Source organism: Dromiciops gliroides, chromosome 4 (assembly GCF_019393635.1).
Source record: "Dromiciops gliroides isolate mDroGli1 chromosome 4, mDroGli1.pri, whole genome shotgun sequence".
NCBI classification, from domain to species: domain Eukaryota; kingdom Metazoa; phylum Chordata; class Mammalia; order Microbiotheria; family Microbiotheriidae; genus Dromiciops; species Dromiciops gliroides.
Window position 1 is genome coordinate 466,489,148 of NC_057864.1, and position 15,354 is coordinate 466,504,501.

The following is a 15,354-nucleotide window of genomic DNA, read 5'->3' on the forward strand; positions in this document are numbered from 1 at the left end:
TTAATTAGGGGTTTCTAAGCAGAGAGGGCCTCCGGGGGAGCCTGAGGCCTCTTGGCTTCGGGGAGTTCCGCTTAAAGGGCCAGAGGCCTGGATTCGTTTAGGGAGGGGGAGGAGCCTGGGGATGCCTGGCTGGCAGATTGGGAGAACAATGCAGCCCAGAAAGCTAGGGCATCTAAGCCGGGAGGTTTTCTACTGCAGGCTGTGCTGGGAGCAGCACCCAAGGGGTTGTGTTGGCCAGGGCTCTGATTCTCCAAAGTGACTCGGCCTTTCGTGATGCTGCGCCCCAGGCTCAGACCAGACCAAGGACAAGATAGCCTGGCCAGAGCAAGAAAAACGCTAGTTGGTTCCGGCTCGGGCTGCAGCCCCCTGGAGTTCAAACCTTGGCCAGCTCCCAGGGGCCTTGGGCCCTCGGACACCCAACACCCCTTAGCCCTCGATCCCCGAAAAGTAGCCTCGGGTGCAGGTCTACACGGTCGCTTATTTGAAGAACGTAGAGGCAAAGATGGTCTTCGGGCTCCCAGTAAATCCGGAGAGGGGAAAGCCCCCCCCCCTTTTGGACTGGGCTTTGCTGACTGACCTCTAAGCTAGGTTTACGGTGCTATACAACGTGTGGCATTAAGTGTGACCTTCCGGGGCTGGACCGGACCCATTGGGCTGCCCTCGGTTCAGTACAATCTAGCTAGTGTTTAAGTGCCCAATATGTGGTGGGCCCTGGGCTGGGCTAATGGAGGTACCAGCTTGTTTAAAGGGAACAGTCCCTGCCCACCAGGAGCTGAGAGTACACCGGGAGGGCGTGGGGATGTGTGTGGAGGGGGTTATATCCTGGGGAATTGGGGGGTATATCCTCAGGGTGGGGCAAGGAAAGACTCCCTAGCCACCTCCTCTTCCGCCCGCGGGATTTAAGGTTGTAGGGGAAGGAACCGGGGCTGGGTCACGCGGGAAGGGTCTCGGGTCAGGCAGCGCGGTTTGGGGGCAAGACACGCCCCACACAGTTCCAGTCCCCACCCTCCGAATCCCCGCCTCTCCCTCGCCCATGAGTTGCTCGGCAATCGATTGGCTATGCCTGCGGGCTCGGCCGTTCGGGTTCGTCTAGTGCTGCCTTTCGAGTCCCCACGTGGGAGAGCTGACGATGGCGGCCTTGGTCGAACCGGAGGCCTGCGGCTCGGGAGGCCGGGGCGGCCCCGGCAAAGGTAGGTGCGGCCGCTTCGCTCCGGGCCCGGCGCGGCCTCCGACCTTTGGCGGTGGCCTTTCTCCTTTCCTCATCTCCTTCTCCGTACCCAGGCTTCTCTGGGGCCGGCCGCCAGATGCTCCGGTCCTACTCCATTTCCCCTCCCGTGGTGGGCGGAGCAGACGGTCAGTTTGGGTCCGAGGCCGCCACAGGCCAGAGCAGGGGACGTGGAGGGCCTCGAACCTGGGTCCCGCGACCTCTTAGTGCCTACGAGGCCTCGGGCAAGTCATGGAACTTCCGGAGCTTCCGTTTCCTCTTTTGTAAAATAGAGCCTGGGGTCAGAAAGACCCGAGTTCAAATCCGACCTCAAGCACTTACCCTCTGGGAACCTCCGCCTGCCTCAGTTTCCTCATTTGTAAAATGGGGTTCATAATAGCATTCACCTCCCCGGCTGTTATGCGCATCAAATGAAACACAAAATGCACATAGCACATAGTAGATTTTCTTTCCCTCCCCCATAAAACGACTTCCAGATTTTTGAGGTCCTCAGAATCTGGGAAAACCGAAAGATGGGGGCAGAGCGGAAATCATCCCTTCCCAGACGACCCCTGCCCAACAAAACGCCAAACACTCAGACCATTTTTTTTGGGGGGGGAGGCCGTGTCCAGGATTTGGACTGACAGTGGACATGGAGGCAGGGACGGCCCAAGATGGCTTGCTCACTCTACGTGGCCTTGGAGCCCTTCATGCCCTTGTCCTACCCTACTTGGGGGGTGGGGTCCCAGTTCTTTGGGATTCCTGGTGAATTCTTATAGAGCTTCAAAAATAGATTTAAAGGCTGCTGTCACTGGGGAGTCAACCCTGACCACAACCAAGGGACTCCCCCCCACACACACACACATACACCTTGAGGCAGGGTCCGGGTGGAATGAAAGGGCCAGTTCTTGTTATAAAAACATATAGTCCTAGTGTCTGGACAGAGGCATCACAGCCATAATGGAAGACCTGGGTTCAGATCTTGTCTCTTGACTATATATGTGACTGTGAACAAGTCACTTGGGTCTGAAGTTATAGATGAGTGGCCTGCCTCTGGACATTTGCATTGCTTCCCAGAAGGGACTGCCAGGCTGACCCTGGGAGAGCAGTGAACTAGGCATAGCCTGACATGGGAGACTTTTCTTTTCTGGGCTGTCCCCTCCATTGCTGGGGGGGTGGGGGGGGGCTGAGGGTCCTCAGCTCTCTGGGACTTAAAATGTGTCACCTAATTCCGAGAGGGAGTTAGAGGGAGGCACTAATGCTTAAAACTCACTTTCTAATGATGGAATTTTTTAGGCATCACCCCCCAGGTCAGTCACTGAGACATAGTTATGGGGGAGGAGGGTAAGATTTCTCTCTAGTATTTTCCCCATATAAATGTCAGATTATAACACATCCACCTATTCCATCAGCAGATAAAGCTGGCTTCTGGCTTGCAGAAACTGTCTCTGCTTGTCTATAACCTGTCCAGGATTCCCAACAAGCCCAGAGGAATGGGTTCTATGGGGGGGGGGGCGGTGTAGAGGCTTAGTATCTGCATAATCATGGTCAGATCCTTAACCTTTCTGAGCTGTTGTTGCTGTCGTGTTGTTTTTAAGTTGTATCCAACTCTTTGTGACCTGATTTGGGGTTTTCTTGGCAAAGATACTGGAGTGGTTGCCATTTCCTTTTCCAGATCACATGACAGATGAGGAAACTGAGGCAAACAGGGTGAAGTGACTTGCCCAGGGTCACACAGCTAGTTAGTGTCTGAGGCAGGATTTGAACTCAGGGATTCCTGACTCTGAGCTGCCCTCCAGCCACTGTGCCAGCTAGTTGCCCCTTTCCCACAAGAAGTGTCAGTAGTGATTACTTGTGGCGGCACAGAATTTTCACCAGGTCATTGCTATGTGAGCCTATGCCTAGGTTATTTATCTCTCTTCGAGGCTCAGGCTGTTTCTCTGTGCCAGGTTTATGAGGGGCCTCTGAGGCAATCCAGCCCACCCATACCTCCTCAAGAGCCCCTCTACAGCATACATCCTCTGCTTGACAATCTCAAGTGGGAGGATGTCCACCTCTCGCCAGCAACCCCATCCTCTCCTGGAGAATGCTGATCAGTTCGGGTTTTCCTTCTGTCTGGCTGGAATTTGCCTCTTGGTGGGTCCCAGTCTTGCCTTCCAGGGCCAAGCAGGACAGTACGGTGGCTTTGTAGGTAGCAGCCCTTGAGGTGGGTGAAGCCAGCTCTGTCCCCTTCCTCCCGGGACTTCTCCAGGCTAAACGTTCCCATGTTCGCTGGCCCATTCACCATCCTAGTCACCTTCTGGTCACCCCTTTGACTCGTCAGTGTCCTTCCCAAATTGAAGGTGATCCTCTCTGCCCCTCTGAGCCCTGGTGCCCTTCCTTCCCTTCAGACACCCTCAGAACTAGCCCACTTACTTCCTTTGTTCCTAGTCACCAAGAGTTAATTCTGTCGATTTCCTCCTAGCTCTGACCTTAGTTTAGTTGGGGCAGGCCTCAAACATCCACCTTCTGGAGGGACAGCTAGGTTGGTGTCCTCAGAGCACATTGGGCACGGGGACCAACAAGGGCAGGAATGGGAGGATTGAAGGGAGCACCCCCCCCATCCCCCGCTGTGTGTGTGCCTTTAGGTCGGGGGCCCCTCCGAGGCCGCCTGGCCAATCAGATCCCCCCTGAGATCTCGGGAGACCCACAGCTTCAGGAGGCTATCCAAGCCCTGCCCTCAAACTACAACTTTGAGATCCCAAAGACCGTCTGGAGAATTCGGCAAGCGCAGGCCAGAAAGGGTAAGTGGGGGCCGTAGGCCATCTTGGACCCCCCAGGGGCAGGCTCATGCTGTGGGCTGGCATCCTGTTGGCAGGGACGGTCACCTATAGCCCCAGTCTTCTCCCCTTTCTGTGCCACAGTTGCCCTGCAGATGCCTGAAGGCCTCCTCATGTTTGCCTGCACCATTGTGGACATTCTGGAGAGGTGAGGCCCTGAGTGGCTGTGGAGCCGTCTAGGGGATCGGGGTGGCCTGGAGGTGGGCTCCTGTCTCTCTCCTTGTTGGGAGCTGCCTCTGGCCTCCTCTCCAGCCCCACCTGAGATCCCCATTGACCAGGCCTTCCTGAGGCCTTCATGTCGGAAGGTGGCAGGGAGAGGGCAATTCTGTTCCCAAAGAGGCAGCTAGAGGCCAAGGTCCCACCTTGGGGCTTAATGGGCAAACATGTGCTGAGCTGATTCAGGGAGGAGGGGTAAGGCTCTGGGGGAGGCACCCCGCCCCGCCCCAAGCACAAAGATATCCCCATAGCGGAGGCTGGTCTGTTTGGGAGGGATCCTTCCCCCCCCCACACACACACACTGCTTGATTGCTCAGTACGGTTAGGCACAGGTGGGGGGCCTTGTGTGCTGAGCTGTCTGGAACATACCACAAGAACAGTGAGGGGGGATCGGGGAGGTCACCTAGTGATGGGAACCTCCCACTCCCCTGCTGCTGCTTCCCTCCCCAGCTCCCCCATCCTGCTGCCACAGATCCACTTTTCCAGTCTCTCCCCCACCCCCCTTGGGGATGCTCTCTGGGGCTCGGGCCAATTTGCATACATTTTAATCTATAAAAAATTAAGTGCTACGGCTGACTCAGACGCCCAGGCTGCATCTTAAGGAGCTGAATAATAGGCTGCCGTGCTGGGCTGGATTTGGGGTGCTGGGGGGGCAACTTGCAGGCTCTCAGGCTCCCATTGGACTAATCAGCCCAGACTGTTGCCAGAACTCAGCTGGGCTGAGGACCGGGCTGCAGGGCTTGATGTGTTTGGGGCAGGGTTTTTTCTGACTCCCACCCTCCCCTGGTGGTGATTCAGGCCTGGCGTGCTTTGGGGGGGGGGATGGGATAGTATCTCTTGCCCCTCCTGTCCCTTCCCATCAGTGATTCAGGCCTGGCACTGGTGCCCACAGCAATGTGCCACCCGGATCCCACTCTTTGGATCGTGAGGCGTGCCAGTGGTGACTAGTACAGACCCTCCCCATCAGGAGCTCCGAGGCAGGAAGGGTCCCATTGGGTTGGCAGAGGTTGTCTGGGCTCCATCTTCCTCTGGGAATGTGTGTGTCTGTGGCTACATATGTGATTCCTTCCTTTGCACGTGTGGACCCTTGCATGCATTTCCAACAGACCTTTGAGTGTGTGAGTGTGAGAATGTTGGAATTGATTGGTGTTTGTTGGAATTTGGTCATGTGGACACCCTTCTCCATCTGGGTTAGGTGGGGGAAAGGTAGGTGTGTGTGTGTGTGTGTGTGAGAGAGGGGGGGGGGAGGGAGAGAGGGAGAGAGAGGGGGAGGGGGGGTTGGGGGGAAAGGACACTCTGGGGAGCATCTTCTGTTAATACTGGTGTCAAAATTGAGGTTGGTGGCAGCTGGGCCCATTCCACTCTGTTCTGGGCCCGGGGCCCTCTTCCAGGTTGGCAGATCTTTGGAGCTAAGGATGTTGCCCCCCCCCCCTTCCCCCTACCCTGACAGGTTCACGGAGGCCGAGGCCCTGGTGATGGGGGACGTGACGTATGGCGCCTGCTGCGTGGATGACTTCACTGCCCGAGCCCTAGGAGCCGACTTCCTGGTGCACTATGGCCACAGCTGCCTGGGTACTGCATCAGGGCGGGCAAAGGGCTGGTGACTGCCCCACTCTCCCCTCTCCACCAGGCTTGTTCCTTTTCGTTCCCCCATACTTTGGTCTCTCAGTCTCTTTTTGTTGCTGGGAAGGCCAAGGCCTCCCTGATCCCCAGGTACAACCATCCTTTGGATTCGGTTGCCATAGAAACAGCTGCTGTCCCAGATGTGGGTGTTCTAAAGCTGAGCAGAAGCAGCAAGGGCCCTAAACAGACGGTTGGCAGGGCCAGCTTAAAGCGGGGCCTCCCCATCTGTAGCCAGGAGCCCCTCCCTGACCACAGTCTCCTGATGTTTTCCTTCTGCCCCCAGTGCCCATCGATGTCTCCACCCAGGGCCTTCGGATGCTCTATGTTTTTGTGGACATCCGCATCGACACTGCCCACTTACTGGACTCAGTTCGTCTCACGTTCCCCCCAGCCACATCCTTGGCACTGGTCAGCACCATCCAGTTTGTATCTACTTTGCAGGTGAGTGCGATTGAGGACCACAGGGAGATTTCCCTGCCTCTCCTTCACAAAAGATCCTCCTCCCACCTGATCTCTTCTCTGCTTGTCCTCACCACAGATAGCTGCCCAAGAGCTGAGAACCGAGTACAGAGTTTGTGTCCCTCAGTGCAAGCCCCTGTCTCCGGGAGAGATCCTGGGCTGCACGTCTCCTCAGATCGCAGAAGAAGTGGAGGCTGTTGTGTGAGTACTGGAGGCAGGGGACAGAGGAACCTCTAGACACCTGTTAGTGTAACATGGGAGGTTGAAGGGACCCTAGATTTCACTTGGTCTAGCACCCTTGCCTTCCAAGAGACAGGTAACTTGCCCAAGGTCACACAGTGGCTTCTCTGGACTCCCAGGCCAGTGTTCTTTTCAAGATGTAACCATTTTGATGGGAATTGGAATTGGGTGTTGAGGGAACTGGGAGGGGGTGAGGGACAGGGAGGGGTGGGATCGAAGTGGTGGGGAAGTAATTGGAGAAGACGAATGGCCGGGCCCACACTGCAGCCCCATTAATTTAGCGTCAGGACAGCTAACGAGCAGGAGCACACCATCTCCTGCTGCCTAATTATTTTAGGTAATGGAAATGCTTAATGTTGTGTGAATGCAGACTGCTTTGGAGGAAACTGTTCCCCCAGCCCTGGGGAGGGGCCCCCACTCTTCATCCTGATAAGAGGGAGGGAGAGGTGCTTCTTACCTCCCCCTGCTCCCGGGCTGGCCTGAAGCTGCCATCTCTGGCTGGGCCCTTGTCCCAAAGGTGAAGGCTGTTTGCAGCCTTATAGCTTAGAGGACATCCAGTTCTACAGACAGGCTCAGCCTGTCCTGCTCCTGCCCTACCCTGCCCCCATCCCCATCTCCCCCTCCTCCCTGGCAGCCATTTCCCTGATGCCTGTGGTCAGCTGATACCTCTTCCCCTGATAAGTCCCTTCACTTAGGGGCCTCTGAGCATAGGTGGGGGAGGGGAGAGGCAGCTGCTCATTAAAATGGAATTGGTCCCCTAGGGTGTGTGCAGGACTGGGCTGTTCCAGGGACTGGATGCTCTCTTATACACCTTGGTTTTTTTAAAGGAGATGAGGGAAGGCCATGCTGGACCACTGGACAGGGAGGATATATAGGCCCCTCTTGTTTCCCAGCATCAGGAGTTGAGGGGGAGCCTCCCCCGTCTTCACCTGGGCTTGGGCTCAGAGGACATCATGCTAATGAGCATCTCCTGCCACTCCCAGGTATCTTGGCGATGGCCGTTTCCACCTGGAGTCTGTCATGATCGCCAACCCTGGCATTTCTGCCTACAGGTACTAGGACGTTGGGGTGTGGGGCCTTCAGAAGGCGCACTCCCTCTGTCTGTGTGAGAGGGGGCAGGGGTCTCTGCTTCTGCCCTGGCTCCATTGGAACCTCGGTAGAGATTCTGCTTCAGTCTAGATCAGCCCCATATCTCAGGGTATGGTGGGAGTAAGAGCCCAGACCTGCAGATGAGCTAGCTTCCCAGGGCCGCTGGGGTTTGACGTGCCTGGGCTGCCCCTCCCCATAGGCAGTGCCTTTCTCTGCTGCTCCTTCTCCCCAACCCTCCCCATCTTGCCTGCCTTACCCCTGGGACTATCTTTTCCTCTCTTCTCAATTAGCCTTCATCGGCAGAGGCAGGTGGTGGATGGGGCTCGTGTAAGCCATGTGAGCTGGAGGGTGGGGATGGGGAGCCTCCCATCTGGGCACAGCCTACTGGGCATGGAGGGTAGAAAACGGCCCAGGCAGTCTGCTCTTCCTTGCAGGTATGACCCGTACAACAAAGTCCTGTCCAGGGAGCACTATGACCACGAGCACATGCAAGCTGCCCGTCAGGAGGCCATCTCTGCTGCCCGTTCTGCCCGCTCCTGGGGCCTTATCCTGGGCACTTTGGGCCGACAGGGGAGCCCCAAGATCCTCGAGGTGAGACAGTGAGCTAAGGGAGTTGGACAGTGTCCAGTGTGATTTCTGCTTTTCCCGGGGCTGGCAGGCAGGTGGACGAGGGGCACTGCAGCAAGGTCCCTGGGATGGTTATGTGTGGGGAGGAGGGGATTGGGGGCGGGTGGCCTTGGGCTTCTCTAGTGGAAGCTGATCATGGTGGTTTCCACAGCATCTGGAATCTCGGCTCCTCCACTTGGGGCTGGCATTCTTCAGGCTGCTGCTTTCCGAGATCTTCCCCAGCAAGCTCAGCCTATTTCCAGAAGTGGATGTGTGAGTGCCCCTCTCCCCCCCAGTGACCCTGACAGGACAGGGGCCCACCCCATCCTCAGCACCAGCCTCCAGGACACCATGGCCTCCGATATTGACATTTTTTAATCACTGCCCCTGATTTGGGGGGGGGGGGGGAAGGCAGGTCTGACAGATCAAGCTTGACAGCTGCCTTCTAGGAGCTTACAGACTTGGGATGGGGGGGTGGGGATAGCATGGAGATGCAGCAGAAACCTGAAGCTGGTCTGAAACAAGTGGGAGGAGGGGCCGAGGGGGTAGAGGAGACATTCTGAGCTGGGCCAGGGAACCTGGCCACCAGCCCCAGCAGCTAATGCAGGATCGTGGGTTTTCATTTGACAGATGAGGAAACTGAGGCCCAGGCCCGTGGGGTGGGGGGTGCCGAGATCATGGGCTGACGGGTGGAGAAGGGGTCCCTGCCCCGCTGAGCCTCTGGTGTTTTCTGTCTCAGGTGGGTACAGGTGGCCTGTCCACGCCTCTCCATTGACTGGGGCACGGCCTTCCCCAAACCGCTGCTTACTCCTTACGAGGTAACACCAAGGGTCCCCCTTCCCCCAAAGGAGCGCCGGGATGGCGTGGAGCCCGGTGCCCAGTCACCCCGGTGCTCTGGCCCTTCTGCCCAGGGGAGGAGGGGGGCACCGGGATGGGGCTGTTACCCACGTGGGCACCTGCTCACCTCCCCTGCTCCCCAGGCTGCCGTGGCTCTGAGGGACATCTCCTGGCAGCAACCCTACCCCATGGACTTCTACTCCAGCAATTCCCTGGGGCCGTGGGCTCGGAACTACGCGAGCCGCCCCCAGCGCCAGCGGCCGCCCTCGGAGCAGGTGGGGTGAGCGGGGGCATGCTGCGCGTGCGCGGGAGGAGGTGGGGGGGGGGGTGAGAAGAAGAAGGGCGCGCAGGCGCCGTCGTCAGCTGTCGTCCGATTGTTGCGAGCCGATGCTGCCTCCCAGCGGCGGTAGAGAGGAAGGGATTCCCCACCTCGGGAGGGCGGGGCGAGCGCCGGCGCAGCCTCCTTTAACTAGGCTTCTTGCTCTGCCAGGTGAAGGGGTCCGTGGCTATCGAGCCGACCGTCGGTTGCAAAGACTGCGCCTGCCACGAGGAGGCAGCGCCTTCGCCTGCTCCCTGATTTTCTTAGCCGGAGACTCAGAGGCAGCACCATTACTTCATTATAGGGAAATTGTGGCAATAAATTAACAGCACTTGGAGTCAGAGGGTGGCAGTGGGGCAGCCTCAGCCCGGAGGTTGCTGTTGCCTCTAGCCCAGGAATGTGGAGATGAAAACACTGGTGTCCAGGTCCAGGGTGGCATACTACCAACGGCAGAGGCTCATCTCTTGGGTTTCGTCGCGGCTCCTCCCCCATTCCCCCCCTCCCCCCCGCAAAAAAAAAAAAGACGCCCAATCTGGCCACGCCCCTCGGGTTCAGCCCGCCTCCAAGCTCTTCCGTTTCCGCTCGTGGCCAAGCGGCTTCCGGCTCTCAGTACTGGGAGTCACCATGTCGGAACCACGACCTTTGCTGCGAATTTTGTGCCTGGCCGGTTTTAGACAGAGCGAGCGCGGCTTCCGCGAAAAAACCGGGTCCCTGAGGAAGGCGCTGCGGGGCCGTGCTGAGCTCCTGTACCTCAGCGGCCCGCACCCCATCCCAGAGCCCGCCGCCTCGGCTGGTGAGTGAGGCGGGTCCGGCGCCTGGGCCCGCCCACCGCCCGTCACGTGCGGGCCCGCCCAGCCCCTGGGCGTCATCTTGGGTCTCCCTACCTGTGTCCCGGGCGGTCAGTCGGGCTCCTCTCCCTCTCGGACCTCTCGATTTCCCCAGGCCTTTCTTCCCCCTTTCCCCAGACCCCTCCTCTTCCTCCTCCATTCCCTGGCTCCCCGCCCCCGCTCACCTCGTGGTGTTGGTCATCTTCCCCTAGGGCCCTGTCCCCCGGAGGAAGAACCTCGAGGCTGGTGGTTTTCAGAGCCGGAGGCAGCCGCGTTCTCCGCCCTGGAAGAGCCCGCCAAATGCCGGGGCCTGGAGGAAGCCTTAGAGGTGGTTGGGCAAGCGATGGCCAGATATGGCCCCTTGGACGGACTCCTTGGTTTTAGTCAAGGGGCGGCATTAGCAGCCTTAGTATGCGCCCTGGGGCAGGCGGGTGACCCCCGCTTCCCCCTCCCTCGATTTGTCATCTTGGTTTCTGGTTTTCGGCCGAGAGGCCCCGAAGTCACCCTACCTTTCCAGCAGGCACCCCTTCTGCTGCCTTCGTTGCACGTGCTGGGAGAGACTGATAAAGTCATCCCTACTCAGGAAAGCCTCCAACTAGCCACCTGCTTCTCTGGGCCTGTCACTCTCTCTCACCCTGGGGGCCACTTCATTCCAGCTGCTGCTCCCCAGCGCCAGGTGTACCTCAAGTTTCTGGATCAGTTTATAAAGTGAGATTGCCGGATTCCCTTGACTGTGTCCCCCCAACAGACCATGAAGATACAAGGAGCTCTAGGCCAGCCAGTCCTTCACCAGCAAACTTCCTTGACACATGGGTACAGCTCCTGGACATCATAGTGATGTTGAGACCCTTGGGTTCAAACGAAGAGGGATTCGGCTGGGAAGAGAGTAAGCAGGCCAGGACACACTGGACAGGTTTCCCCCTGTGCCAGAGATTCTACAACATGAAATGTGCTGATTGACCTGTAGGGAATGTAAGGCAGGTGTACTGGACTAGAAGTGGGCGGGAAAGGTGGTGGACTCGAGGAATGTTAGTGTTGTAATCACCACCCAATAAAGCATCTATTTTGATATTAGACGTTTCTTTTCCTGGTGCACACATACAGCAGTTGCACAGTGGGAACCTTTGGCCTCCCCAACCACCAGATTAAACAGTTTGGGCTGAGCGGTCAGACTTCTTGAACTCTGAAACGCTTTACTTTTGCCCACCCTTCCCTACATTCTTCTTTTGACACTATTCTCCCGTGGTTTTCCTCTTCTCTGACTGTTCTCAAACTGCTTTCCTGGATCATCAGCCACATCCTGTTGGTGCATCCAAAGGGTTTCCTATTCTACTTTGCAAGTGATCTCTTCACGAATGATGATCATTTGTATTCAAATACAATTTCTAGACTTAGCTTTAGCCTTGTCTATTGAATATTCCCAACCGGATGTTCAGTCAGCATCTCAAAACCAACATTCATTTTGACCTCCAAACCCTCCTCTCTTCCTCCCTTTCCTCTTTTTGAGACTATGCTGCTGTCTTTCCAGTCCCCAGAATTTGTAATCTTGGGCTTATTCCCAGTCAATTGTACTCTGGTCTGTTCACTTCTTTGCCCCCATCTCTCCACTCACATATTCACCACCATAATTCCAACTCTTGCCTGAATGACTGCAGTAGCCTAACTGGGTGCCTGCTGCCATTTTCTGCCTTCTGTCTTTCCTCCACACAGTTGTCAGTGGTTCTCTTAAAGCCCACCTTGGGTCCCATTTCTCCTTGACTCCCTATTAGACTGCAGGAGTAAAATACAAACTTGTCTGGTTTAGAAAGCCTTCCATAATCTGGCCTTCAGCCTGTCTTTCCAGATTGGCTACTATACGATCTTCTTTTCCTCTTGCATACCCTATTTTCCAGCCAAATCATCAGTCATTCCCCCGGGCATCTTCTATCCCCGTGTCTTTGTATAGGGTGTCCCCTGCGCCTGGGTGCAACCCTAATGTCTCTCTGCCTTGTTGAACTCTACCTTCCTTTAAAACTTAGTTCAGGACAGCTAGATGGCGCAGTGGATAGAGCACCAGCCCTGGAGTCAGGAGGACCTGAGTTCAAATCCGGCCTCAGACACCTGACACTAGCTGTGTGACCTTGGGCAAGTCACTTAACCCCAATTGCCTCACCAAAAAAAAAAACCCAAAACAACTTAGTTCAAAGGGGCAGCTAGGTGGTGCAGTGGATAAAGCACTGGCCCTGGATTCAGGAGGACCTGAGTTCAAATCCAGCCTCAGACACTTAACACTTAATAGCTGGATGACCCTGGGCAAGTCACTTAACCCCAATTGCCTCACCAAAAAAAAAAAACCCCAAAAATCTTAGTTCAAGTACCATCTCCTACACAAAGGCTGGCCTGGTTCCCCTGCCCTCAGTTGCTAGTGTTCCTCCTGGAAAATGATTTTGTATTTGTTTTATGTGTAGGTTGCTTCACCCCAGTAGAATGGAAGCTACATGTGCATCTCCAGTTCCCACCTCATAATCAATGCTGACTAAATACTTTTTGAATGAATGAGTGTAAATGTATGGTTCTGGGTAGTAGCTAAGTATATGAGCCGTGTGCCTCCAGGACAAACGTATAAAACACACACACACACACACACACACACACACACACACACTCCCTAAGTTTCTTGTTTGAATTTTACATTTTTGGTCTCCTCCTGAAAGCACTTTGTCCATGGATGAAAGGGAAAAGGATTTCTTGCCCAGCTGGCCAGAGGTGCCCATGGGAAGTACTGACTGCTCTGCTGGATTTAGGTCTAGTCAGCTCTCCTTAGCATGTATTTACTACTTACCCCCTTCTTCCACTTGCTGTGTTCTGAACCTCATCCTACTTTGAACCTCTTCCCAGTGTCTCCTCTGTAGCTGTCCCTGGCTCTCGTGCCTCTAAGGGTGGGCTTGGGCTTTTTGCAATGTCTCCCTGGGGCTGCCGAGGTCCTTAGTCAAAGGTCCAGGGAAGTTGTAGTAGAATTCAGTCACACAGCAGCTTCTGAAATCCTTTCTGTGTGGCAACTAGAGCTGAGCCCCCAACAACCTTACAGTGGCTTCCCAGTCATTGCTCTTCAGACGTCCTCCCCCCCCATAACAACTTAACTCGTCAAAACTCTTGTTCGGTTTTAGCACTTGGCCCCAACCCTCAGTCATATGACTATAATATTGTCCTCCCAAATTGAATCTGAGACAAGGGGAAACCTGTATTACCACTAAGCCATGGAGAGTGGGAGCTCTCCATACTCCTTTCATTCCTAAGTTGTTAAGAGTGTGTCTTTTCAGGGACTGTGACCTGAGCTTCTGTGTTCCCTCAGCCTGCCTGAGGAGGGCAGTAATTTCCTTTTCCTTCCTGGTGTAGTAGTAGGAATGGGGACAAAGGAGACTTGCTCAGACTTTAAGACTTTGAGAATCCATTCTGATGATACTCAGATCTACCTATCCTGCCCCAGACTCTCAGCCGACCTCCAATCTTGCCTTTCAGACAGCCATCAACTATTTTTATGTCCAATAGACATCTCGAACCCAACGTGTCCAAAACAGAACTCACGATCTTTCCTCCAAACCTTCCCCAACACCTACTACCTTCCTCCCATTCATTACTGTAGGGGGTAAAACTATCCTCTCAGTCCCTTAGGCTTACAACCTAGGAGTCGCCCAGGATTCCTCGTTATTTCTCACCTCCCGTGTTCAAGCTATTGCCTGTTAATTTCACCTTTGCAGCGTATCTCTGGAATATACCCTGTCCTCTCCTCTGACACTGCCACCCCGCTGGATGCAGGCCCCTCATCACCTCACTCCTGGATTATTGCAATAGCCTGCTGTGGGGTCTTGCCTGCCTCCATTCTCCCCACTCCCCACTCCAATCCAGCCTCCATTTAACCACCAAAGTGATTTTCCTGAAGCACTGGTCTGTGTCATTTCCTTATTCAATAAATGGTGGCACAGTGGATAAAGCACTGGCCTTGGATTCAGGGGAACATGAGTTCAAATTCAGCCTCAGACATTTGACACTTAACTAGCTGTGTGACCCTGGGCAAGTCACTTAACCCTCATTGCCCTGCAAAAAACAAACAAACAAAGTCCATAACCTACTTTCTGGCTGTAACATTCTTTTGGCTAGAGGGGGGCAGCTAGGTAGTACAGTGGATAAAGCACCAGCCCTGGATTCAGGAGGACCTGAGTTCAAATCTGACCCCAGACACTTAATAGCTCTGTGACTCTGGGCAAGTCAGTTAACCCTCGTCCCCACCCCCCCAAAATGATTGGCATGGCAGGGAACCATGGCCTAGGAGTATTCCAAGGATAAAGATTGTGGGTTTGAATCCCTTTCCTTTCTCTGGTATACATCTGAGTAACTTAGTAAGTCTATGGCAAAAAGATTAGGACAGTGAAATGGGAGAAAGGACCCAAAGCAGTCTGTTTTGGGAAGGTGAAGCATATTCAAGCTTCTTTCAGGTCTCCACACATAAGCCAATAGCCCCTCTCATATTCATCACTATCCCCTTGACACATCTCGTTTGTCCTCTTTCTCAGCCCCCCTTCCTAATTCTTTTGCTTTGGTTCCCTATGGGGTTTTGAGTTGTCTTTCCCATCTCCCCCTCCTCCTGCCAAATCTCCAAACCCCAGGCACTGGAACCCTGGCAGTTATGTGCAGTCTTGAGGCGCAAGCCTCTTAGATCAGATTCTTACTTTGAAGAATTTGTGTGAATGTGAGGAGATGAGTACTTTGGGGAAAATGATAAAGCAGTGAGCCTTAGTAGGTGTGAGATTCCCCACCCTTCATTTTCTGATGTAGAAAATAATGCCTGCTGATACCACAAGCAAATTAGGAGAGCAAGGAATAGTTTACCTGTCAAATCTATGGAGAAGGGAAGAATTTATGACCAAATAAGAGATAGAGAACATTATGAAATGTAAAATGGATAATTTTGATTACATTAAATTAAAAAGGTATTGCACAAACAAACCAAAGCAACCAAAATTAGAAGGAAAGCAAAAAGCTGGCAAACAATTTTTACAGCCAGTGTTTCTGATAAAGGCTTCATTTCTCAAATATATAGAGAACTCGGTCGAATGTATAAGAATACGAGTCATTCCC

General features: G+C 54.7%; 2 protein-coding genes across 3 annotated transcripts; both read left to right on the top strand.

Annotated features, from left to right (window-relative positions):
- Window positions 1-1,099: 1,099 nt before the first annotated feature.
- DPH1 (diphthamide biosynthesis 1) lies at window positions 1,100-9,723 on the top strand. Of its 2 annotated transcripts, none has more exons than XM_043963433.1 (12): window positions 1,100-1,190; window positions 3,832-3,987; window positions 4,108-4,171; window positions 5,690-5,811; window positions 6,146-6,303; window positions 6,401-6,522; window positions 7,545-7,613; window positions 8,085-8,241; window positions 8,429-8,529; window positions 8,996-9,074; window positions 9,237-9,368; window positions 9,584-9,723. In XM_043963433.1, the coding sequence occupies exons 1-12, from the start codon at window positions 1,130-1,132 to the stop codon at window positions 9,668-9,670; spliced, it is 1,308 nt and encodes a 435-aa protein (XP_043819368.1). In that variant the 5' UTR covers window positions 1,100-1,129; the 3' UTR covers window positions 9,671-9,723. The 2 variants fall into 2 exon arrangements, with proteins under 2 accessions (XP_043819368.1, XP_043819369.1); XM_043963434.1 differs by having other exon boundaries at window positions 9,237-9,373; window positions 9,584-9,707.
- An 85-nt stretch (window positions 9,724-9,808) lies between these two features.
- OVCA2 (OVCA2 serine hydrolase domain containing) lies at window positions 9,809-11,308 on the top strand. Its single transcript, XM_043963435.1, has 2 exons — window positions 9,809-10,205; window positions 10,452-11,308. Exons 1-2 carry the CDS (start codon window positions 9,818-9,820, stop codon window positions 10,949-10,951), a joined length of 888 nt encoding a protein of 295 aa, XP_043819370.1. The 5' UTR covers window positions 9,809-9,817; the 3' UTR covers window positions 10,952-11,308.
- Window positions 11,309-15,354: the final 4,046 nt, after the last annotated feature.

Bases quoted from the DNA above. Each gene is read 5' to 3' on its own strand.
- OVCA2 (XM_043963435.1), top strand. From the start codon at position 9,818: ATGAAAACACTGGTGTCCAGGTCCAGGGTGGCATACTACCAACGGCAG. The intron at 10,206-10,451 runs GTGAGTGAGGCG...ATCTTCCCCTAG, and splicing joins AGAGCCCGCCGCCTCGGCTG to GGCCCTGTCCCCCGGAGGAA.
- DPH1 (XM_043963433.1), top strand. From the start codon at position 1,130: ATGGCGGCCTTGGTCGAACCGGAGGCCTGCGGCTCGGGAGGCCGGGGC. The intron at 6,304-6,400 runs GTGAGTGCGATT...TCCTCACCACAG, and splicing joins AGTTTGTATCTACTTTGCAG to ATAGCTGCCCAAGAGCTGAG. The intron at 7,614-8,084 runs GTACTAGGACGT...TCTTCCTTGCAG, and splicing joins CCTGGCATTTCTGCCTACAG to GTATGACCCGTACAACAAAG.